At 41.1% G+C, this 25,989-nt stretch overlaps 1 protein-coding gene across 1 annotated transcript; it reads left to right on the plus strand.

Annotated features, from left to right (window-relative positions):
* The first annotated feature begins 281 nt into the window (after positions 1-281).
* LOC576621 (cytochrome P450 2J6) lies at positions 282-25,407 on the plus strand. Its single transcript, XM_030991393.1, has 4 exons — positions 282-967; positions 10,019-10,524; positions 11,028-11,496; positions 25,101-25,407. Exons 1-4 carry the CDS (start codon positions 520-522, stop codon positions 25,277-25,279), a joined length of 1,602 nt encoding a protein of 533 aa, XP_030847253.1. The 5' UTR covers positions 282-519; the 3' UTR covers positions 25,280-25,407.
* Positions 25,408-25,989: the final 582 nt, after the last annotated feature.

Here is a 25,989-nt window from a genome sequence, read left to right on the forward strand (position 1 = left end):
AAAAACAAGCAAACAAATAATTGAAAAACAAAGCTAAATCGAACAAAGCTGGGCGAAATATCGGTCGGCGCGATTTTCACATTTTCAAACACTCCCTTTTAAATAATCATGCATACGCCATTGATACAGATACAATGCATTCTAAGAAACTATTAATTGCAGCAAAATTGGAGATACAATAAAATGTTACGATTGAGTGTCAGTCGATTTTTATGTAACTATGACAGAGCATTACTATTACGAGGTTATATATGTAAGTCCCGTTTAATCATTACAGAACAAGTAATTAAAAATAATGCGGGTAAATCCGTTTCGTTATACCTGACAAACATTCTGCTGCATAACAGCCTAAAAGTAGAGCACATTGCCTTGCCCTTGGCCTATTGTTGTCTATTGTAAAGCATGGCGGGTATCTCTCACTGTCTGTTTTGTCCTTCCGCTTTTCGGAGATCACCGAGTTCATCGCAGTCAAAGTGGTAGTGGCAGTCGAAGTGGTGTAGTGGTAGTCGAAGTGGTAACATGTTTACTTTCACTCTTACCATCGTGACTATTCTCATTTGCATAATCTACATTTCCACAAGCATTTACCGATCTAAGCTCGCAGTGAGTGGAATAAAAAAACATGATAACAATAAAAATAATGATAATGATAATGAACGTAGTTTGAAAGGTTCTCAGCAAGGAAATGTCTGCCAATGGCTGCAGGGGAACCTCCCTCCAGGACCTAGGGGCTGGCCTATTATCGGCAATCTGCATCAGCTTATGTTCACGGGAAAGAAACAACACGATATCATCAACGAGTGGGCCAACGAGTTCGGAGAGGTTTTCACTTTTCGTATATTTTCGACGAGGTTCGTGATCCTAAACAGTTTGCCTCTGATTCAGAAGACGTTCCAGAATCCAGATATCAATGACATGGCGACCATACCACCGTGCAATAAAGCATTGGGTGTGTCAACAAACAAAGGTATATCCCAGCCTATCAAATCGGCCTCTTATAATTATGATTATAATTATGAATACATTTGTTCATCTTTGATATTTTTTTAAATTATGATTTTTCCTTGTATTTTATTTTATCGTTCTTAAAAGCCCCACTGTCCTACTTGTAGCTACTTGCTCCCTCTATACAGAAAACTTCCCCAATCGGTGCCTGTTGGTCCCCATGATCCTCTTTTTCTTATGTTAGTTGAGAGCTGATTTAATGAGAAAGCCACTTGTCAGTGACCTCGCTGTGTGGTCTAATCCCCTCTGGCCCAGTAGTATTGACGGTCTTTAAAGCATTGCTGTAAATTCATGAATCGCACAAGAGTATGGCACACGATGTTTATGGGCCATCATTCCTCTTTTACAATTTGATAGCTCTGAATATTCCTACTATCCTATACATAATAACATCATTGTGTGGATAACAAGTCACGAGAGAAAGAAATCGACCTTTGGTGACAATAATGTCATCTGGCTCCACGTTCTTTGTAATGGTAAAATGTGTGCTGAGGTTCAGTTATTACAAGTACTTGAAATTATTATTTTTTGGTAAAACAATTCTTCAAGCTGTGTAAAAAGATGCAAAACGGCATTACATAAAATGCACGGTCATGGAGGATATCATTTTTATTTATTTATTTAATTTCATTAAGTTTTCCACATTCCAGTAAAAAATAAAAATACAAAGGAATACACGGGTGACATCTGTAATATATTGTAGGATCATAAGTTATGAAACAGCCTAGAACAGGCGCGGATCCAGGATTTCTTAGGGGGGGGGCCCAAATTTGAAATTATGCGAGCCAAATATTGGTACGTAATGGCGACCAACAGTGACGTAATGCGGGGGGGGGGGTCGGTGCAAGGGTGGGGGGGCGAGTTTCCCCCTCCCAGGTTTTGAAGTTTCATTATATATTAGAGAAAGAAGATGATTCGTTGTACCGTTCTCGAAAATAATTCTCGTCTGAATTTAGTTTTTTTTCCCCCCGCGCGAAGCGCGGAAAATTTTACGATTTGTAAAATTATTAGAGAAGGAAGACGACTCGTTGTAGAGTTCTCGACTCTTAATCCTTGTCTAAAGTCAGTACCCCCCCTCCCCCTCTTGCGCGAAGCGCGGAAGCTTTGGCGTTTAATTAAACTTTTAAAGAAAGAAGACGATTCGTTGTACCGTTCTCGACCTTTATCCTCGTCTGATTTCAGTTTCCCCCCTCCCGCGCCAAGGGCGGAAGCTTTTACGTTTCATTAAATCATTAGAAAAAGAAAACGATTCGTTGTATAGTTTTTGACTCTTAATCCTCGTCTAAATTCAGTTCCTCCCCCTCCCCCTCCTGCGCGAAGCGCGGAAGCTTTTACGTTTCATTAAATCATTAGAGAAAGAAAACGATTCGTTGTACAGTTTTCGACTCTTAATCCTTGTCTAAATTCAGCCCCCCCCCCTCCCCCTCCTGCGCGAAGCGCGGAAGCTTTGACGTTTATTAAACTATTACAGAAAGAAAACGATTCGTTGTACCGTTCTCTATACTCTTAATCTTTGTCTGAATTTCAAAGATGTTCTTTGTCTGCTCCTTTTTCTTCCTACGTCCTCTTCCGATTGGAGGGGGGACCACCCCCCCCCCCTGGCTACGCGCCTGTGGTCAGATAAAATCTTATCTTATTTTGATTTAACGCATGTTCATTTCGTTCTCTGTGATTTTTGGCTAACAACGTTTATTTTCGTTATTTCATTTTTGTTTCGTTTACTATTCCATGTGAATTATTTACATGCCAATTAAGTATGCGTGTGTATGTTGCAAGAAACCAGTAAAATGCAATCAGAGAGCTCTTCTCTGTACAAACTGTAAAAATTGGGCCCATATTACGTGTGCCCGTGTATCTCTATCTCAATACAATGATAGAAAAGAACATTTTGAAAATTGGAATTGTCCAACTGTATCCTACAAGAATTGCCCTTTTTTAATGAAGAGTTAGACGTAGATCGTGAACCCTGCGCCGGTAATGAGTCAAACTTAGAACGTGACACGAATCTAATTAAAAATGTAGATCAAAATTATAGTATTTATGATAAAGGATTGTCAATATCCCACCTTAATGTTAGAAGTTTACGAAATAAAAAAGAAGAAATTGAAATTTTTATAAGTAACAATTCAGTTGATTTATTCACAATGTCTGAGACATGGATTGACGATTCCTTTACTTCGAACATGTTAGACATTCCAGGTTACATCTTCGAAAGAAGAGATAGAGGTAGTCGAGGTGGAGGAGTTGGGTGTTACATAAGAAATAATATAGGATATGTTACAAGACGTGATCTTGAAAAAGACGATTTGGAAATAATGTGGTTTGAATTGAGGGCTAGAAATCGATTACCATTTTTTGTAGGTGTCGTATATCGCAAACCTACATGTATATCCTTTTTTAAAAGCCTAGAATCAAACCTAGACCAAGTATTTTCTTTTACAAATAATGTTATAGTCCTCGGTGACTTTAACTCCAATATGCTGACTAAAAATACCCTTTCAAATAAGATGCATGAACTTTGTTCCACCTTTCAGTTAACTCAGCTTATCCGAGAACCAACAAGAATAACTCCTTTCAGCAGTACTTTAATTGACGTTATTTGTGTTTCTAGTTCAATGTTATCCAATATAAAGCAATCTGGAACAATTTCAAGTGGACTTAGTGACCACTCCCTAGTCTATTTGATCCTTGGACATAATACCCCAAAAGCTAAGCCCGAAATCTTTTCATTTAGATCGTTTAGGCATTTTGTCGTCGAAGATTTTGTCGAAGACCTATGTAAAATACAATGGAATGATCTATTATCGTCCGAAGAGGACGTAGAGTATTGCTGGGAGAAATTCAGTGAAGCATTCAAGGCATTAGCTGATAAACATGCTCCCCATGTTACAGTAAGAAAGAAACTAAATGGGTCTCCTTGGATTACAACTGAATACCTGGCTCTATCTAGGGATCGTGACTATTATAAAAGAAAGTTTGACAAACTTAAAAAATCAGCAGAAGCAGGTCAGGAAACCAATGAACTTTGGAATAAATATAAATATCTTAGAAATAAAGTAAATATCTTAAATAAAAAGCTGAAAAGGGACTTTTTTCGCAACAAATTTCAACAATGTGCAAACAAATTGCAAGATTCGTGGAAAGTCCTGAAAAAATTACTCCCGAAGAAAAAGGTTTCAGTTAATCCGAATATTAACACAGGGACTCATATGACTTCAGATAAAGTAGAAATTGCAACGTCATTCAATGAATTGTTTGTTAGTATTGGAAAACGACATTCTCCTCTTAACCAACAAAGTTTTAATTCCTTAAATACATTATCAAAGGTTGGATCAACGTTTAAATTCCAAAGCATAGATTCGGAGTTTGTAAAAAGAGAACTTGAGAAAATTGATGTTAACAAAGCTGTTGGTCTGGATGACTTACATCCAAGATTATTGAAAATCGCTGCCCCTTTTATTGCTGAACCACTCTCAATAGTCTTTAACAAATCTCTAAGCTCAGGATGCTTCCCAAGTGATTTCAAAAGAGCCAAGATTATTCCAGTACCAAAAAGTAGTGAAACAAGTGACATTGGCAATTATAGACCAATTTCTTTATTGTCCTGTCTGTCCAAGATACTTGAAAAGGCAGTCCATGCCCAGCTTTATGAGTATCTCCAAGAATACAAACTGCTATCTCAGCGCCAATCGGGTTTTCGCCCAAAGCATTCAACTGCAACTTGTCTAATTGAAATAACCGATTACTTGTTAAACAATATTGACTGTGGTTTGATAACAGGGGCGATATTCCTTGATCTCAAAAAGGCGTTTGATGTTATATCTCACGAAATATTGTTATTAAAAATGCCATATTATGGTATTAATTCTGTTGAATTAGACTGGTTCTCTTCATACCTAACGAATAGGCAACAATGCGTCTCATTTCAAGGTGTCCAAAGCAATTTTCTACAGATTTACTCTGGTGTGCCCCAAGGGTCTATTTTGGGCCCCCTAATTTTTTGCTTATTTCTTAATGATATGTGTAACTTGAAATTTAGTAAACAAACCAAAATTGCTATGTACGCTGATGACACGGCACTGTTTTGTAAAGGTAACAATTTAAAAAGCAGTCAGAAGAAACTACAAAAATATTATGATTTACTGCGTAAATGGTTTGAAATAAATAGTATGGAAATAAATGCAAAGAAAACTAAAGTGATGGTCTTTGGAACGAAACATAAAACTAAGAACCAAATTTTGAAAATCTGTCATGGACGAGACTATCTTGAGAATGTTACCGAGATCAAATATTTAGGCGTAACCCTTGACCAAAGTCTAAGTTGGACACCACACATATTAAATGTGACTAATAAGATTAATCGGGCTATTGCATGCACTAGAAGGATTAAGAGTTATTTGAACCAAAGCCTACTGAAACATCTTTATTACTCCCTCATTCTTCCACATATAGATTACTGTTCAGTTGTTTGGGGCAAGTGCAAAAAGAAAGATTTACTCAAATTACAGAGGACGCAGAACAGGTATGCAAGATTAGTCCTTAATGCAGACTATCTAACCCCAAAAGACATCCTTTTAAGCACTCTTCAATGGCAAAGTGTTGAAAATAGAATCAACTACCACTACTGCATTTTCGTCTACAAAATACTCAATAATCTAGCCCCTTATTATTTAGAACCTTTTGCTTGTAAACGTCCAGTTTACTATGTTACTCGTCATTCTACCTTTAATCCCCTATTTATCCCAAAACCTAAGACTGAATTTAAAAAACGATCTTTTTCTTTCATCGCTCCAAGCATCTATAACAATCTACCGACTCATATTCGCACGGCAACTTCACTCCTAATGTTCAAAAAACAAATTAAATCACTCCCTCCACTTTAATGCATGCACTGGTACCTAATGTTATATTATGACTTATTACAGTTGGTTTTGTTTGTTTTGTAGTCTGTAGTAGTTTTATTTCTTACCTTTTACCCTTTTACCCTTTTACCCTTTTGATTTTATGTCTGTTATTTATTTATGGCATGTGTATTTGTATTTGTATTTTGTATTGTATCAATAATATCTTAATGTTTAATAGTTCAGGCCTTATGTTAATTTTGATCTAGTTTTTAAGTTGTTTTAGCTCTCTTATGGTATCTTGTTTATATAATGTCTTTGTTTTTTTACAATGTATTTTATTTTTTGTAAATCTTTGTATGCACAGGGCTCTTTTGTAAAGCAGGCCTCTGGCACTGAAAAGACTACCCTGTTTTTAAATAAAACTGAATAAATAAATAAATAAATAAATAAACACATCTTGATACCTTGTCCGACCCCGCAAGCTCAGGGGTTTAAGGCAATAAATTACGATCAGATAAGCATTCAGGGGCCCGCCTTAGGGCCCCTGGTGGGGTCGAGGCGGCGGAGCCGGCCCCGGAAGCTCAGGGGTTTTAGGCGTTTAATAAAGGTCAGATGAGCACATTTTTGTGTATACCTTATTATTTTGTGACACTGGCAAGTCACTATTTGGCGTGGGGTCCAGGGGGCGGAGCCCCAAATATCAGGGGTTTTAGGCATTAAATTACCGTCAGATGATCATCTAAGGGCCCGCCGTAGGGCCCTAGATGGAATCCAGGGGGCAAAGCACCCGGAAGCTTAAGGGTTTTAGGCATTTCGGGCATGGTGGCTCAGTCGTTAGAGCGCCCGCCTCATGAACGGGAGGTCGTGGGTTCGAACCCCGGCCGAGTCATACCAAAGACTTATAACAATGGGACCTTCTGCCTTCTAGCTAGGCGCTCAGCATATTAGATTGGAGAAGGGTAGTAATAACATATTATGTTATGCAGGGCCCGCTGGAAGAACAGTTTCATAACTGAAGTGGCTACCCTGGGTAAATAAAAGTTATTATTATTATTATTTAATCACAGTCAGATGAGCATTTTGATGCCTCATTATTTTGTTAATACTGGCAGTTAACTATTCTCACTTTCTTGCTCTCATTCTATTTTATTTCTCTTTAATATACTTTTTCAAGAAAAGTGGGGGGGGGGGGGGGGGAGCTCGAGGCTCTCGATCCCCGCCGTACCTCGGGCCCTGACATGTACGAATCTCAAGAATCATTTTTTTGCCTGGTTGTAAATTTAGGAATTTGTCATTTTTCAACAAACACATACAAACGTATAATTTACTAAAAAGTGAGGAAAAATTTCGGAAATTATGCCATTTCAGCATTATTTGTAATCCGCCGTTGTGGAATTAGAAATAAACCACGTTTGAATTTGATTTCCCCCAAGCCCCCCCCCCCCCCCTCTATCAGTACGCCAGTATCTCCTCTTTTCCTTTTTTCTTTCCCTTTCCTTCCTTCTCTCTTATTTTTTTTTGATGGGGGGGGGGGGGGGGGGGGGGAAACAGCCTGGGAGGCAAGGCCCTTTCGGTCCCCGATCTCCTTCTTCCCTTTTTTTCTTTTCTTCTTCCTCTTCTTTCTTTCCCCTTTTCTCCTTTTTCCCTTCTTTTCCTTTCTTCTCTTTTTTTTTTTTTTTTTTTTTTTTTTGCGGGGGGGGGGGGGGGGGGAAGGCCCGCTCGGCCCCCCCCCCCCCCTGGATCCGCGCCTGGCCTAGAAGTGAACACTTAAAATATTAGGCCAGTTTCGGCGGTTACGTAATGCGCGGTTACTGTAACCAAGCCCGACAAGCTTTGTCAAATCACCATTTTGAATCTGTGCATTGTGTATTAGACTGTCGGTTCTTGTCGTTAAATTGCATTCATATCTTTCTATCAAAAACTGCGTGTATATATATGAATTTCTGTTTTGGCCGGAAATGTCTTCCAACTTGCCATTCATCGAGCTGAGTTTCAGGCAGCTGCAATATTTTCTAAGAAAAAGAGGAGTTTCGACGACGGTATACACCCGAGAAAAGACTCGTTAAATTAGCGTCCGCAGTAGCGGACTAGCCTGCCCGTAGCCCCTGACCTACGGGGTCCGTGTCACTCGGTAGACGTGACTGTATGGGGAAATTACAACGGGCAGGATTTTCGTTAAGTGAACTAGTTACATACCTCCCTTAAGTTTGACGATATTCCTGACTTTGGGACCTATGACGTATTCAATTATCTAGTAGAGAATATGGCGGACCATGCATTTATGATCGTCGAAAACTGAAGGCTTTTAAGAGTTTTGAAGACTTTCGATTGATATTTCCCGGCGATGGCCATAGATTATGTGGCCTGGAGATCAGAAGCTCGAGTACAATCCTCCTTCTAGTTAGCTCTCGGCAGCTTATGATAACGACTTGTGACTAGATTATACAGGTCAAACCGACGCAAAAAGACAGAACATACCAACTTGAACAAAAAGAAAAAATATATAAATAATAAACAAATAAAAAGTAGAAGTCTAGACTAGCTGATCTAATAGTAATAGAAAATGTAATAACAGTTTTATTTTTAAATGTTTTTTTTAAATAATAATAATTGCTTCTTGAAGTTGAATAACGAAGGTCCGGCATAACTGTAGTCTAATATTAGACTATTAACTTTTATTTTATGAAAATCAAACTAGGGGGTCTAATATTCTAAACAATAAAATTATTGATCATCCTGATTCTTCTTCCTTGCCATCATAAGGTTTTTTTTTTTAATTACTTTTATTATTCCCTTTTTCCATTGTTCTATCATTCTTTTTCCTTGTTCATTGTTTTTCTTCATTTTTTCCGTTCAAAATTATTTTTTTATCATTATTCATCATTCTTATTCTAGCTCTCTGTCATCGGACGATATTATTTTATAAATATTATTTTATTAACAAAGACCTTATATATTATATTATTACCTTTATTGTCATTATTTCTCGTTCCTTTTGTTAATAATATTGATTCTGCGGTCAGTGCTTGCTTCTCGTTAGCCGTTTCTCGTCCGCCTTGAAATAGTCCGTATCGAGGCGTTTCACAAACATTTTTTAATCCGTAAAATTGTTTTCATTTTGAAAATGTGAATCGCGCCTACACGAACACGAACACGTGGTACGCGCGCACGCTTCTGCAAGTAGAGGTGACTGTGTGTGCGAACGAGTGGAAAATAGTTCGTCACTTCTTTCATTTCTACGTCCTAATTTGTACTCAGATTCAAGCTAAGGTAAATGCAAAATTGAATGGAAATTACCGATATCGGCTAGCTAACTTATATTTTGGTGCTTCGCTTTCTGTGTCATCACTGGCTTTCAAGCCAATATCGCTTGTATCATCGACCTCGTTTTTCTTCTTTTTGAGGGGGTATCGTGCGCTGCCTGTACCCGGTCCGGGGACTTGGCCGAACAGGTTTAGCTGCAAGATGTGAATCGCTAGTTCTGTACCAGCAATGCTTTTCTATTATTCTTGCCTAAGACTCAGCGATTTTAAAGATCAAATGTATGAAGAACAAAATCATATCTCAAAGATATTTATTATTCAAGTTTGAAACTGCCTCCTTTTTCTTCTCTCTCTCTCTCTCTCAAAATAGCGAAAACAAACGATACAATCACACCTAGCGAACACAGTCACGTATGGTATGCACGCAAAGTGTAGTCTGCTACGCACCGCGAGTTCTTTGCTTGTCCGACCCTCCGATTACGTAATGCGATTTAAAGGTCTCTGAATACATAATGTAATTATATATTAGAGGTGTGATAGTATTTCTGTAGTTTAAAGGGCGACAACATGAGTTTAAATAGAAATAGTTTCAAAAGGTGAATGACATTTCATTTAGACAGGGAATTAAGGTATTGGTAAAGCAGATGTATAAAGAAAAGAATGTTCATAAGTAACTTAAATGATGAACATAACACGATAATTAAACAAAATCAGAAAATTATTTAAATATTTAGTAATTTCAATAGCTTTGTTCATCACCTATCGGAGTAAGTGCGAACAATATGATTATATCATTGTATATAAATTATAGGGTAATAATCAATTGCCCATGAGCTGATTTCTCGAAAGTTTTTGCGATGGTGTCATTAAAACAAAATCATATAATTATCTTTTCATCGTGACCAGGTATAGGGATCATTGCTGCCAGTGAAGGACCCGCCTGGAAGGATCTTCGAGGATTTCTTATCTCTATTTTGCGAAAAATGAAATTTGGACCGAATAGCATCGAAAACTTTGCTGCCGAGGAGGCTGTAAGATTGCTCGATAATTTTCATTCCAAAGATGAAGAGTTCTTTGACCCCGCCAGCGCTGTCAATATCGCCGTCGCGAACATTACGACGCGGTTGACGATGGGAAAAACGTTTCCGTACGACGACAAGGAGTTTCTTCGGCTCACGCAACTAGCAGACGACACGTTTGATTACTTCGGAACTGGGGCAATCTATTCGCTGGTTCCAGAATTGTCGTACCTGCCGTCTACAGGGAATAGGAAGGGTGAAGAAGCGATCGCTGAGATGTTCGACTTCATTCGGCAGTCAGTCGGGGATCATCGGAAACACTTCGACCCTAACCCGGAGCCTCGGGATATGGTCGAGTGTTTCTTGCTAGAACAGCATGAACGACGTTCAAAGGTACGGATCGTAGTCATCCCAATGTCACGTAACAAATCGGTTGACTTTTTCTTTTTATTAAATTTAAACAAATATAGATTTTAACTTCAGTTTTCATGACATATACATAGCTCTCGTCATCAAAATAATGAGGGGTGTGTGCCGCAGGCGCGTACGCAGGGTTTTTTTTTGGGTTTAAACCCCCCGCCCCTCAATTTTTTTTGAAAAAATGATTAGGCTACCCCCCCCCCCCCCCCCCCCCCCCCCCCCCCCCCCCCCCCCCCCCCCCCCCCCCCCCCACCCTCACTGAGCGAAATATCGGCCGGCGTGATTTTCACATTTGCGGGGGCAAAACAAAACAAAACAAAAAAATGTTACTTATTATTTCTTACCTGATGAACCACCACTTTATTTTTTAATTTTGTTGTTCTCTCAAAGACACAGTCATATTCATTTTAAACTATAGCAAATGAATGGTTTGCTTCATGTAATTATTTGGCTCTACTAATTCTGTTTTATTCAAGGGAGACATTGGTGTGTTTGACGACACCAATATGCTGCAGTTCACCTGGGACGTTCTGATTGGCGGATGGCAAACAACCAACACCACCATCCTGTGGTACCTCTTCATTCTCGCCCAACAAACAGACGCCCAACACCGAGTCCAAGCAGAGCTGGATCGAGTAGTCGGGCGTGACCGTCTACCAGCCCTCACCGATCGAGCATCCCTGCCGTACGTCCACGCCACCATGGCCGAATGTTATCGGCTGAGTGGTCTCTTGCCGATGCAGATTCCACACCGTAGTCGTTGTGACGTTACAGTTGGCGGATACGACGTCCCGCGAGGATCCTATGTGGCATCCAATACACATTTCTTATGCTCTTCACCAACGCTATGGCATGAGCCTGAGGAGTTCCGCCCTGAGAGATTCATTGATGAGACTGGGGCGTTTGATCGAAAGCGAGAGGCTGGCCTCGTCGAGTTCGGCGTTGGTAAGTCGGGTGGGGTAGGCTGTAAGACACTTGCTCCTGCGACACTCATTGCTCTGCCTTCATTTCCTACCCAAACTGAATTCCTAACTTGAACCCTGGGAGACAAAAACACTCTTCCTGACTCTCATCTTCATCCTAACCGTAACCCTGGCTCAACCCAGCCTAGAACCGAATTGCTTCCCTGACTCCAACCCTATGGCCCGAATTCACAAAGGAGGTTTATCGCCTTTTCGACGCCTTTTTACAAACCAGGTTTGTAAAAAAACGCGTATATGACGTACGGAAACCAAGGTTTGTCGACAAACCTCCTACGGTGAATTCGGGCTTATACGTTTGACGGAACAAGCTCGGAGTAATTAGCGCCGGAGTAATCTGTCGGAGGCTACGGAAGCGTTAAATTGCCATTCTACTTAACGACATGACGAGATATTTCATCTTGTCAAGTCGACTTAATATACATATCATGTCAACATGTAAAGATATATTGTTAGTCGACATGGCAAAATAAAAGTTGATAAGTCGACATGGTAAGTTAAATATCTTTACATGTTGACATGATATGTATATTAAGTCGACTTGACAAGATGAAATATCTCGTCATGACGTCAAGTAAAATGGCACTTTAACGCTTCCGTAGTTGGAACACCGATAGGGTGACGAACTATGAACAATTCCGATTTTGTTTTCATTCAGTATAAGCCATCTACTTCACATTTATCTTGTTATCAGGCTCGTCACCGTCAACATTATCAGCTCATCATTATTATCATTGTCATTATCATCATCATAATCGCCTTCGTTACAGTTGTTGTTATCAGGCGCGGATCCAGGGGGCCGAGCGGGCCTTGCCCCCCCCCCCCCCCTCAAAAAAATAAGGAGAGAGAGAGAGAGAGAAGGAAAAGTAGGGAAAAGAGAAAGGGAAAGAAAGAAGAGGAAGAAGAAAAAAAGGGGGAAAAGAAGGAGATCGTGTGGGGGGGGGCGAAAGGGCCTTGCCTTCCAGCTGTTACCTCCCACCCCCCCCCCATCAAAAATAAGAGAGAAGGAAGGAAAGGGAAGAAAAAGAGGAGACAAAGGGAAGGAAAAAAGAGGAAGAAGAAAAGAAAAAGAAGGGTGATATCAGTTGCAATTTCCTGCCAACAAGTTGTAGTTCGGGGGGGGGGCGAAAGGCCCTTGCCTCCCCCAACCCGCCCCCCAAAAGGGTGGAAGGAAGGGGAAAGGGAAAGAGAGGAGAGCTAAAAGGGAACAAAAAAGAGGAAGAAGAAAAAAGGGGGAAAAGAAGGAGATCGTGTGGGGGGGGGGGGCGAAAGGGCCTTGCCTTCCAGCTGTTACCTCCCACCCCCCCCCCCCCATCAAAAATAAGAGAGAAGGAAGGAAAGGGAAGAAAAAGAGGAGACAAAGGGAAGGAAAAAAGAGGAAGAAGAAAAGAAAAAGAAGGGTGATATCAGTTGCAATTTCCCGCCAACAAGTTGGAGTTCGGGGGGGGGGGGCGAAAGGCCCTTGCCTCCCCCAACCCGCCCCCCAAAAGGGTGAAAGGAAGGGAAAGGGAAAGAGAGGAGAGCTAATAGAGGAAGAAGAAAATAAAAGGGCGAAAAGAAGGGGAGAACAGTTGCGATTAATCCCGCCAAAGACGTGTGGATGTGGGGGCAAAGGCCCTTGCCTCCCCCAGCAAACCTAAAACAGAGAGAAGGAAGGGAAAGGAAAGGAAAAAAGGAAAAGAGGAGAGAAAGAGAAAGAAAAAAAAGAGAAAGAAGAAAGGTAGAGGAGATCAGTAGGCCCCGCTAACGAGGTGTAGATCGGGGGGGGGGATATAATTCAAACGTGGCTTATTTCTAATTCGATACCGGTGATTTACAAATGTTGCTGAAATGACATAATTTTCAGAGATTTTTCCTCAATGTTTCGTAAATTATTCTTTTTTATGCGTTTGTTGGAAAATGGAAAATTTATAAAGAAAGAAAGAAAGAATAATGACGTGCCTTTGTCACAAAATATATAATAAGGTGTCAAAATTTGCTAATCTGACGGTAATTTAATGCTTTTAACCCCTGAGCTTCTGGGGTCTCCGCCTCCTGGACCTAACGCCAATAAGTGTCCTGCCAGTGTCACAAATAATGTATAAAAATATGTTCATCTGACCGTAATTAAATGCCTAAAACCACTGAGCTTCCGGGGCTCCGCTCCCTCTACCCCACCAGGGGCCTTAAGGCGGCCCTCTGCATGCTTATCTGACCGTTATAAAATGCCTTAAATCCCTGAGCTTCTGAGGGCTCCGCCCCGTAGACACCACGCCAATTAGTGACCAGCATGTGTCACAAATAAGGTATCATTATGCTCATCTGATCGTAATTAAATGCCCAAACCCCTGAGCTTCCGGGGCTCTGCACCCTAAACCCAACAAATGGCCCTAAGGCGGGCCCCTGGGTGCTTATCTGATCGTAATCTATTACCTAAACCCCCTGAGACTCAGGGGGTTCCGTCCCCTGGACCCCACGCCAATTCGTGACCTGTCAGTGTCACAAATAAGGTATAACAATATGCTCATCTGACCGTAATTAAATGCCTATACCCCCTGAGCTTCTGAGGGCTCCACCCCTTGACCCCCGCAGGGGCTTCGCCCCTAGACCCACGTCAATTTACGCAACGCTCTACCTGGTTGTAAATACCTACCCCCACCTACTTAGAGAAACGTTCAGCGGGGCCTGCATGTAAGAGTGGGGTGGTGCGCACAATCTCACATTTGCCCGGCCCCCTAAGAAATCCTGGAACCGCGCCTGGCGTGGACTGCATTTGTTCCCTCTTGAGATGCCGAACATACCGTGGTGTATGCAGCTGAAAATACAATGGCGTCTTATTTTGTTTACAAGCGAAGGACTCCATAATTTTTTTATCGCTGCATTTTTCATCAAAATAATACCATGCACGGGGTTTAGAGTGAGGCAATAGATTAAACATTTAGCCTGACGGCAATGAAGTAATAGAAATAACTGAAGAGAAGATGACAAAACAGGCACTGAAAATGTGTGAGATGTCATGGGACGTCGTCTGCTTGTGCAAATCATGTTCAACATGTAACGTCACACATCTCAGCATCGGACGGAGAGCTTTTCAGATGCTATGTCGGGGCTGTATTTAAGCGTTTTGTAATTTATAATAATCATTACTTCGAATATTTCCAAGCATTGAATTTGTATACCTTGTCCAATAAAACTTTCACCTTTGCAATAATGACAATAAACTTGCTAGTTTTTAAAATCAATGAACCTTCTCTTTAAAGGTAATGCAAAGTTTTGGGAATTTTATAAAATTGGATGGATAGTATTTCTATAAAAATTTGATATATCTGGATGCCCTCTAGTAGGCTTCTTTTCTTTTTTTTTAATCACCCTCTCAAACAACAATATAATACTGTATTATACTTTATTACTGTTTTGGTGGCAGCACCAATAAAGCCTTTGGCTTTCCTAGCTGTCTCCACATTCATATATATTTTTGTTGTTGTTGTATTGTATTGTAAATGTTTCTCTTTAACTTGTACGCTATGTTTTGTATTTTATACGTTTGTTATGATGTTTTTATGATGAATGAATGAAATAAAGTTCAATTAATTATGAGCACTAGAAAAGTAGCACCTAAAACACTTCTGCTTTCGGGAAATTGAATAATCAAACATTTACCAGTGCTACCGGTAAATTTCAAATATTTCAAATAGCGCCTAAGGCCCTTCCATGGTAGCTGCGACCATGCAAATCTGAGAATATGCAGTTCTGATATACAATTTCCAAACGGAAAAGCAAATCGATTGTAGTCAAGAAACACTGTTTTGAAGATAAAGTAATATCAGTCTGGAGAGGGCGCTTTACAACATAAAGGGTTTATTATGTACAATTTCATAACTTTAGACTCGATTTCAACCGCGACAACGATCATTGAATATTGTAACTGAATCGCATATGCTTCCAATATGTTCATTTGAACCAAATTCATGATCCCATACCAAAACTTTTTATTACCTTTACGTACCTTGGTTGTCGTAGGTATTCAACAGGAAAAACTTGAGTTTACGTTTAAACGTATTAAGTGTGGGGGTTGATTTGAGAGCCGGGTTGAGTGAGTTCCAAAGTATGGGTCCAGTATTTTGTTTTGTAAAGTAACTGTTTTTGTGCGAGGGCGGGGGGGGGGGGTGAAAATGATCCGACTGCCTGGTTGGGTAGTTATGAATTTTCTGTTTTTTATAAACCTTTCCGTTAATCTTTTTGGTAGATCGTTTATCTCAAGTTGAGACATAAAATTACCAAGATTGTAGGAGTAATTCCACTGTCCACTTTACTCAGAGTAGAGGTTACTTCAAGGGAAGTGATCCTTAATAAAATTGACTCCCTAAAACAAGATGTCCACCCCTCGCAATAACATGATGCATGTACAATAGAGGGGCGGGGTCTCAATTAAGAATCCCTCGAAAAAGAAATTATCCCGAACATTTGTGTGTGTTTTTTTTTAATTAAAGAAATTTGCACGTAGAGCATGAACGCAATAACCTTAAGCCCCTCCCCTCCCTGCACCCTTTCCTTAAAAAATACCCAACCCCCCCCCCCCCCCAAAAAAAAAAAAAAAAAAAAAAACTTAGGGTAATTTAAAAAAAAAAAAAAAATAAAACCTCTTCTGTCAAATCTACCGTCGATTTGCGCCTCCATGTTGAACCGATTACAGCTAGTGGTTAACCAGGGAATAATTGGGCTAATATGAAGATATAAGGTTAAAGAGAATAAACATACTCACATATAGTTGCTGCAGCTTCTTGCAGAGAGGGCTTGAAGGTTTAGGACTTCACTTCAGCTTTAGCAAGGTGGAGCGTGGATTGATGCTGCATCAGAATTACCCCAGTATTTATTGAAAATGAATCGGGTATTCGTGATAAAATCACGCCAGTTTTTGATACCAGGAGAAAAAAAGGATGCCAAGGACCTCATGTCAATGATAAGTTCAAGTCAGTCATGTCACGTGATTTTTAGATGAAATTTTAATAAAAGAAGCAATGGGTTCTATCTCTAAGCTTAGAATATAACGATAACAATAATAGATGAATTAAAAAACATAAGGATATTAAAGTAAACATTTAAGTCAAGGAAGAATTTTGAAAAGATGTTTGTGGTGTTTTTTCTTCTTCTCTGATTTCTTTAACGGGTATTTGTGATAAAATCACGAAAAATCAAGTCAATTGTTTATACCCGGAGAAATCTTCAAATGTTCAAGGATACATAGCCTCAAGTGTCAGTTCATGGGTAGGTAAGGTGAAATTGGATAAGTAAAGAAGTGCACTCTTTAGCTACTTGACAAACAAATCAATCGAGAATGTAAAGTGTAATAGTAGTACTACAATACTACTACTACTACTACTACTCAGGCGCGCCGGAAGCAGTTTGGGATGGGGGGGGGGGGGGCAAACATTCCAGGGGGCTCACCTTCAAGGGCAGTGACGTAATGAGAAAAAAGTTCGGAGGGGGGGGGGGCAGACGAAAAATCTGTATCACCACCAGTCTTACACGTTACATGCAGGTCCCGCGGAACGTTTTTCAAAGTGGAGTATTAAGGATCAGGAAGAGCGTAAATTGGTGTGGGGTCCAGGGCATAATGAGCCTCGGCAGGGGTCAAAAGGGTAGAGCCCCCGGAAGCTCATGGATTTTAGGTATTTAATTACGGTCAGATGAGCATCCAGGGGCCCGCCTCATAGGGCCCTTGGTGGGGCCCAGGGGGCAGAGCCCCCGGAAGCTCAGGGGTTTTAGGTGTTTAATTACGGTCAGATGAGCATCCAGGGGCCGGCCTTAGAGCCCTTGGTGGGGTCCAGGGGGCAGAGCACCCGCAAGTTCAGGTGTTTTAGGTATTTAATTACGGTCAGATGAGCATCCAGGGGCCCCCCTTAGAGCCCTTGGTGGGGTACAGGGGGCAGAGCCCCCGGAAGCTCAGGGTTTTAGGTAATTAATTACGGTCAGATGAGCATTTTTTATACCTTATTTGTGACATTGGTAGGTCACTTATTTTTTCTCTCCGTCTTTCTTTCTTTTTCTCTTTAACATACTTTTTCAAAAAGTGATGGAGGGGGGGGGGGGGGGGGGCTCGAGCCCAGCCACTTTGCAGACCATGACATAAAGGCTTCTAAATAAGCGTATTTTTCGCCCGACTGTAATTTAGGAATTTCTTATTTTCCAACAAACGCATAAAAAGGTATGACTTACGAAAAATGGAGAAAAATACCGGAAAATCATCGCATAACAGCAACATTTGTAAATCACTGGTATCGTACAGATATACCCCCCCCCCCCCCCATCAGTACGCCAGCGTTCAGGGGCTCATGTCTTCTCAACCCTATAACAAAACAGACACGCTTTCCCATTCTCGCACAATATGTCCACGGTATGCGCGTATCGCTATTATAAACCGTATAGGTAGCATGCGCAATGTTTATGAAATTTATTTCCTGTGAACTTTCCTTTTCTTTGAATGGAATGGTATATGTGATTTAATTCAGGTTTTATTATTGTTATGTTCTTTTGGGTTAAAAATACAAACCATGTTTATTCCTTTACTGCTTTTTTTTGGTTGTTTTGGAGGGGGGGGGGGCGTTTGTTTTTTTTTTGGGGGGGGGGCAAAAATGCGTTTTGCCCCCCCCCACTTCCGGCGCCTATGCTACTACTACTACTACTACTACTACTACTACTACTACTACTACTACTACTACTACTACTACTACTACTACTACAACAGCAACAACGAATAATGATAACAATAATACTAACAACGAAATAATAATGATGATAATCTACTAACAATAATAATGATAATGGTCCTGATAGATAATGATGATATGTCTAATAACTTCTACTACTACTAGTACTACAACTTATATTAAATAGATAAAGAAACTTAATACAAATCGTAACATGATTCGCGTGTAGATCTACGTGTGGAGTCTGAGAAAAATTGCATCAATGACAAAATATAAATGAAAAGTACTAATACCCCAGTCATACAAACGAGGCCAACACCAGGGCCCTGTATTACAAAGAGTATCAATAGCAACTTATTTGCGATTGGTATCAAACGCAACTATGTACATAACAAATAGGAGACAGCAGATTTGCGATTGATTGGAGGACTTGCGATGGATTTGGATCAATCGTAAGTCTTTGTAAGACGGGGCCCAGACCAACAGCAATGGCCGAGTACATGCGGCTCATGCGAAGCGATTGAGATCCCCGAGACCGTTTCGAGACTTTGGATTCTCCCTCGCAAATGCCGATCGCAAGCCAACAGTCGCATCCAGGCGCGTACGCAGGGGGGGGGGGGGGGGGGGGGTCAAACACCCCCTCAATTTTGTTTGCGTGTGTGTTTGGAGGAAGAACAAAAATGTGTTAATGGGTGACCTAAAGTAGATGACCTTACCCCACCCCCCCCCCCCAACGGAACGAAATATCGATCGCTTATTCAGCGGCTGGCTGAGTCGTTGCGAAATTTTCGGCGCGATTTTAACACCCCCCCCCCCCCTTCGAAAAAAATCCTGCGTACGCGCCCGGTCGTAGCATGTAGTGAAAGTTGTTATCACAATTTATATTCTTACAAACATGTCCATTACCCCTCTTGATAATGGGTGATGGTAGTGATTGTCGATACTAAGTCGGCAATCAGGAGAAATACCAGGAGAAAAAAAGGATGCCAAGGGCCTCATGTCAATGATAAGTTCAAGTCAGTCATGTCACGTGATTTTTAGGTGAAATTTTAATAAAAGAAGCAATGGGTTCTATCTCTAAGCTTAGAATATAACGATAACAATAATAGATGAATTAAAAAACATAAGGATATTAAAGTAAACATTTAAGTCAAGGAAGAATTTTGAAAAGATGTTTGTGGTGTTTTTTTCTTCTTCTATGATTTCTTTAACGGGTATTTTTGATAAAATCACGAAAAATCAAGTCAATTGTTTATACCCGGAGAAATCTTCAAATGTTCAAGGATACATAGCCTCAAGTGTCAGTTCATGGGAAGGTAAGGTGAAATTGGATAAGTAAAGAAGTGCACTCTTTAGCCACTTGACAAACAAATCAATCGAGAATGTAAAATGTAATAGTAGTACTACAATACTACTCACTGGCGTACTGGTGGGGGGGGGGGGGCTTGGGGGGGGGGGCGCCAGCCCCCCCCCCCCAAATAAAATTGAACCATGACTTATTTTCACAAGTAATGTATAAATGTTCGTGATATCACATGATTTTCAACAAAATGCTAGTTTCTCCATTATTTCTTGCAAACTGATCCATTCCCAAATAGCCAGGAACAGCATATGTTTTTATAGTCACTAAGGGTCTTATAGCGGCCACTAACAGTAACACTAATTCCTTTCCAGAAGCTACTGTGCAAAACACTGCCGGGAGATAACATGCTACCCACCTCTCAGGCTGAGCATGCACAGATTTGCGAACGAGCGTTCCATACTTACATCATGTAACCATGGACTTACTAGACTGCACATACCAGTGGGGGAAATTGAATTCAGACAAGATTAAGAGTAGAGAACGGTACAACGAATCGTCTTCTTTCTCTAATAATTGAATGGTATAGGGTCATGAAGTTGGTTCAAATGAACATATTGGAAGCATATGCGATCCTACAATATTTAGTGATCGTTGTCGCGGTTGAATTCGAGTCTAAAGTTATGCAATTTTGAATAATAAACTCTTTATGTTATATAGCTCCCTCTCGAGGTCAAGATATTAATTGAGCTATAAAACAATATTTCTTGACTACAACTGACCAATTAGCTCTTCCCGTCTTGAAATTATATATCACAACTACATCTTCTGAAATTTTCATGGTCGCAGCTACCATTGTACGGCAGTAGGCGCTATTTGAAATTTATCAAAATTTACCGGGAGCACTGGTAAATTTTTATATTCAATTTTTCTCGAAAGCAGAAGTGTTTTAGGGGCTAACTTTATAATACATCCACGGGGGCATCCAAATATATCAATATTGAAAAGAATCACTATCCACCCAATTTTCAAAATTTCCCAAAACTTTGTAATACCTTTAATCTTTCTCTAATAATTAATGAAACGCGAAAATGATTTCAGACAAGGATTAAGAGTAATAATTAAATGAAACGACAAAGCTTCCGCGCTTCGCGTGGGAGGGGGGAACTGAATTCAGACAAGGGTTAGGAGTAATAATTTATTGAAACGTCAAAGCTTCCACATTTCGCGCGGGCGGGGGAGGGGGACGGAATTCAGACAAGGATGAAGAGTCGGGACCGGTACAATGAATCGTCTTCTTTCTCTAATAATGAAATGAAACGTCATAGCTTCCGCGCTTCGCGCGGGAGGGGCGAAACAAGAATTAAGAATCGAGAACGGTACAATGGACCGTCTTCTTTCTCTAATAGTTTAATGAAGTGTCAAGGCTTCCGCGCTTCGCGCGGGAGGAGGGAAACTGAATTCAGACAAGAACGCGATACAACGAATCGTCTTCTTTCTCTAATAATTTAATGAAACTTGAAAGCTTCAGCGCTTCGCGCGGGATGAGCGAAAATGTATTCAGACAAGGATTAAGAGTAATAATGTATTGAAACGTCAAAGCTTCCGCGCTTAGCGCAGGAGGGGGGGGGAACTGAATTCAGACAAGGATGAAGAGTCGGGACCGGTACAATGAATCGTCTTCTTTCTCTAATAATTAAATGAAACGTCATAGCTTCCGCGCTTTGCGCGGGAGGGGCGAAACAAGCTTTAAGAGTCGAGAACTGTACAACGGATCGTCTTCTTTCTATAATAGTTTAATGAAGTGTCAAGGCTTCCGCGCTTCAAGCGGGAGGGGGGAACTGAATTCAGACAAAGACACAATAAACGATGCGTCTTCTTTCTCTAATAATTTAATGAAACGTGAAAGCTTCAGCGCTCCGCGCGGGATGAGCGAAAATGAATTCGGACAAGGATTAAGAGTTATAATGTATTGAAACGTCAAAGCTTCCGCACTAAGCGCGGGAGGGGGGGGGGAACTGAATTCAGACAAGGATTAAGAGTCGGGACCGGTACAATGAATCGTCTTCTTTCTGTAACAATTAAATGAAACGTCATAGCTTCCGCGCTTTGCGCGGGAGGGGCGAAACAAGCTTTAAGAGTCGAGAACAGTTTAACGGATCGTCTTCTTTCTCAAATAATTTAATGAAGTGTCAAAGGATAAACTGAAAAATAACTTAGTTCCTGGCCCCGGGTTTTTAGGGTTAAATTTGTAGACATTTGGACATTGGCATTTTTATATTTGTCGGTAATAATATTGGTGGCTCGTTTTGTCGGTAATCGGCGGCCTCTACCCGCTCCCCCCCCCCCCCCCCCCCCACTAAAAAATATCTAGCGACGCCCCTGATAACGACACAGTTTATACACTCGAGATAATTTTTGCAAGTACTACTGATGAAGTACCGGACCACCGTCTTTGTGCATTGTGTGGCATCAAAGCATAATTTATACAACGTCTCTCGACTTGACAGATCACTTTTCTGTAACTTCTAACCAATCAGAAAGCCTCTTTTTTCCATGAAGTGCTGGTGGACATTAATGCGCCAAATGTGGTTCTCAAATTGCAAAAGATCCCTACTCTTGGAAGGGGTAGGAGAAAGCAATTTTACGTCATATTACTCAAGGAAGTGCCTGAAAATGCGTATAATTTGGTTCTAAAATTGCAAATGCTTCTTACTCTGGGGGGGGGGGGCAGAACCCCCTCCCAGACCCACCCCCTGCTTGGTCGCTCCGCTCCCTCGCCGTTAAAGCCTCGCTCTGTCGCTTCATCGTTTTACATATATTTCACCCCATGCCATTTTGTGCCCCCCCCCGGTAAGAAATTCCTGGATCAGCCACTGATGCCCATACCCCTTGAGCTTTGGGGGCTTCGCCCCTTGAACCCCTAGACCCCACTTTTAGAAACGTTCAGCGGGGCCTGCATGTTAGAGTGGGGTGATTCGGATTTTGTTTGTCAGCCCCCCCCCCCAAACGTTTTTGCTCATTACGCCACTGATACTACTACTACTACTCAGGCGCGCCGGAAGCAGTTTGGGATTGGGGGGGGGGGGGGGGCAAATATTCCAGGGGGCTCACCTTCCAAGGGCAGTGACGTAATGAGAAAAAAGTTCGGAGGGGGGGGGGGGGGCAGACGAAAAATCTGCATCACCACCAGTCTTACACGTTACATGCAGGTCCCGCGGAACGTTTTTCAAAGTGGAGTATTAACGATCAGGAAGAGCGTAACTTGACGTGGGGTCCAGGGCATAATGAGCCTCGGCAGGGGTCAAGGGGGTAGAGCCCCCAGAAGCTCAGGGATTTTAGGTATTTAATTACGGTCAGATGAGCATCCAGGGGGCCGCCTTATAGGGCCTTTGGTGGGGCCCAGGGGGCAGAGCCCCCGGAAGCTCAGGGGTTTTAGGTGTTTAATTACGGTCAGATGAGCATCCAGGGGCCCCCCTTAGAGCCCTTGGTTGGGTCAAACGGGCAGAGCCCCCGGAAGCTCAGGGTTTTAGGTAATTAATTACGGTCAGATGAGCATTTTTTATACCTTATTTGTGACATTGGTAGGTCACTTATTTTTTCTCTCCGTCTTTCTTCCTTTTTCTCTTTAACATACTTTTTCAAAAATTGATGGGGGGGGGGGGGGCTCGAGCCCAGCCACTTTGCAGACCATGACATAAAGGCTTCTAAATAAGCGTATTTTTCGCCCGACTGTAATTTAGGAATTTCTTATTTTCCAACAAACGCATAAAAAGGTATGACTTACGAAAAATGGAGAAAAAATACCGGAAAATCATGTCATAACAGCAACATTTGTAAATCACTGGTATCGTACAGATATACCCCCCCCCCCCCCATCAGTACGCCAGCGTTCAGGGGCTCATGTCTTCTCACCCCTATAACAAAACAGACACGCTTTCCCATTCTCGCACAATATGTCCACGGTATGCGCGTATCGCTATTATAAACCGTATAGGTAGCATGCGCAATGTTTATGAAATTTATTTCCTGTGAACTTTCCTTTTCTTTGAATGGAATGGTTTATGTGATTTAATTCAGGTTTTTATTATTGTTATGTTCTTTTGGGTTAAAAATACAAATCATGTTTATTCCTTTACTGCTTTTTGTTGTTGTTTTGGAGGGGGGCGTTTTGGGGGGGGGCAAAAATGCCCCCCACTTCCGGCGCCTATGCTTCTACTACTACTACTACTACTACTACTACAACAGCAACAACGAATAATGATAACAATAATACTGACAACGAAATAATAATGATGATAATACTACTAACAATAATAATGATAATGGTCCTGATAGATAATGATGATATTACTAATAACTTCTACTACTAGTAGTACTACAACTTATATTAAATAGATAAAGAAACTTAATACAAATTCGTAACATGATTCGCGTGTAGATCTACGTGTGGAGTCTGAGAAAAATTGCATCAATGACAAAATATAAATGAAAAGTACTAATACCCCAGTCATACAAACGAGGCCAACACCAGGGCCCTGTATTACAAAGAGTATCAATAGCAACTTATTTGCGATTGATATCAAACGCAACTATGTACATAACAAATAGGAGACAGCAGATTTGCGATTGATTGGAGGACTTGCGATGGATTTGGATCAATCGTAAGTCTTTGTAAGACGGGGCCCAGACCAACAGCAATGGCCGAGTACATGCGGCTCATGCGAAGCGATTGAGATCCTCGAGACCGTTTAGAGACATTTTGGATTCTCCATCGCTAGCCAACAGTCGCATCCAGGCGCGTTCGCAGATGGGGGGGGGGGGGGGGTGACCCCCTCAATTTTTGTTTGCGTGTGTGTGTGTTTGGAGGATGGGTGACTAAAAAAAGATGACCTTACCCCCCCCCCCCCTCCCCCCTCCCCCCTCCCCCCTCCCCTCCCCCCCCCCCCCCCCCCAACGGAACGAAATATCGATCGCTTATTCAGCGGACGATTGAGTCGTTGCGAAATTTGTGGGACCCCCCCCCCCCCCCGCTTATTCAGCGGCTGGCTGAGTCGTTGCGAAATTTACGGCGCGATTTTAACCCCCCCCCCCCCCTCGAAAAATCCTGCGTACGCGCCTGGTCGTAGCATGTAGTGAAAGTTATTATCACCATTTATATTCTACATGTCCATTACTCCCTCTTGATAATGGGTGATGGTAGTGATTGTCGATACTAAGTCTGCAATCAGCCGGTCAGCCGGTGAAAAGAGAAAACATTTGGGGGTTAAAAATCATCACTTGTAATGCGAAATATTCATCGGTGAGGCTGAAATATCAATGAGAGAAGTTGGGCTTGTCCATTTTGGCGTTAATTTGGATTCAGTGGGGTAACTAAAATATTTTATTCCATTTTGTAAAATTTGTTTTATTGGGGATAAGTTCGGATAACTATCATCATACTTTATCACTTTATAATGAATCGTCTTGGCACCTTACAAAATGTTCTGCTCGCTAATTTAAAACACAAAAAAGAAAGAAAATGTCGCGTTCTTCTTCCTGTTCGAACACTTTCTAATGTCCTTTCTATATTTGTTTTGACAGGTCGCCGTGCATGCCCTGGAGAGCAGCTATCTCGTACAGAGCTCTTTGTCTTATTCTCTCACATCTTCCATCGATTCATCATCGAGCTCCACGACGACGTCCCTCGGACCATGGAGGGCACCACTGGTCTGACGGTTAACCCCTTACCTTTCAAAATATGCGCCATTCAAAGATTTTAAATTGCCCATATTTTATCTTTAAAAAGAAGAAGATTTTTCAGCTAACAAATTTACATTCTAGCCAAGCTTGTTTCTCAGACTATAAATGCCTTTATATCTATATCCAGGCGCGTACGCAGGGGGAGGGGTGTTTTGGGGGTTAACCCCCTCCCCCCCCCCCCCCCCGCCTCAATATTTTTTTTGAAAATAAAGAATACTCCTAATTAATTAATGATATATCTGATGGTATTAATAATGCAGTATGCTCTATCTATGCTGACGATGTAGTTATCTATGTTACGGGTAAAAATATTCATAATGTTACTATTAATTTACAAAATATAGTGAATGTTTTAAATAGTTGGTATAATAAGAACCGTCTTAAGATAAATATAAGTAAAACCAAAACGATGCTTATTACGACTAAGTCATCAGTGTGTCTGGATATTTACATGGACCATGAACTCATTCAGGCAAGTCCACTCTATAAGGTATTTAGGTGTTATTATTCACGAAAACCGGAAATGGAATAATTATTTAAGACAGTTATGTAAGTCAGTTGCATACAAGATGTATTGCCTTGGAAAATTGAAAAATTCTTGAACATGACACTGCTAAATACTATTTAGCGTTAGCCACAGAGCCATGCCCAATTTTAAAACTACATTTAAGAGTCCCTTATTGGCAGGTTTAAAAAGTTTGTTACATTTTCAGTAGGACTTTCTTCGTTT

The sequence above is a fragment of the Strongylocentrotus purpuratus genome, unplaced genomic scaffold (assembly GCF_000002235.5).
Source record: "Strongylocentrotus purpuratus isolate Spur 01 unplaced genomic scaffold, Spur_5.0 spur5_scaffold_2, whole genome shotgun sequence".
Lineage (NCBI taxonomy): Eukaryota > Metazoa > Echinodermata > Echinoidea > Camarodonta > Strongylocentrotidae > Strongylocentrotus > Strongylocentrotus purpuratus.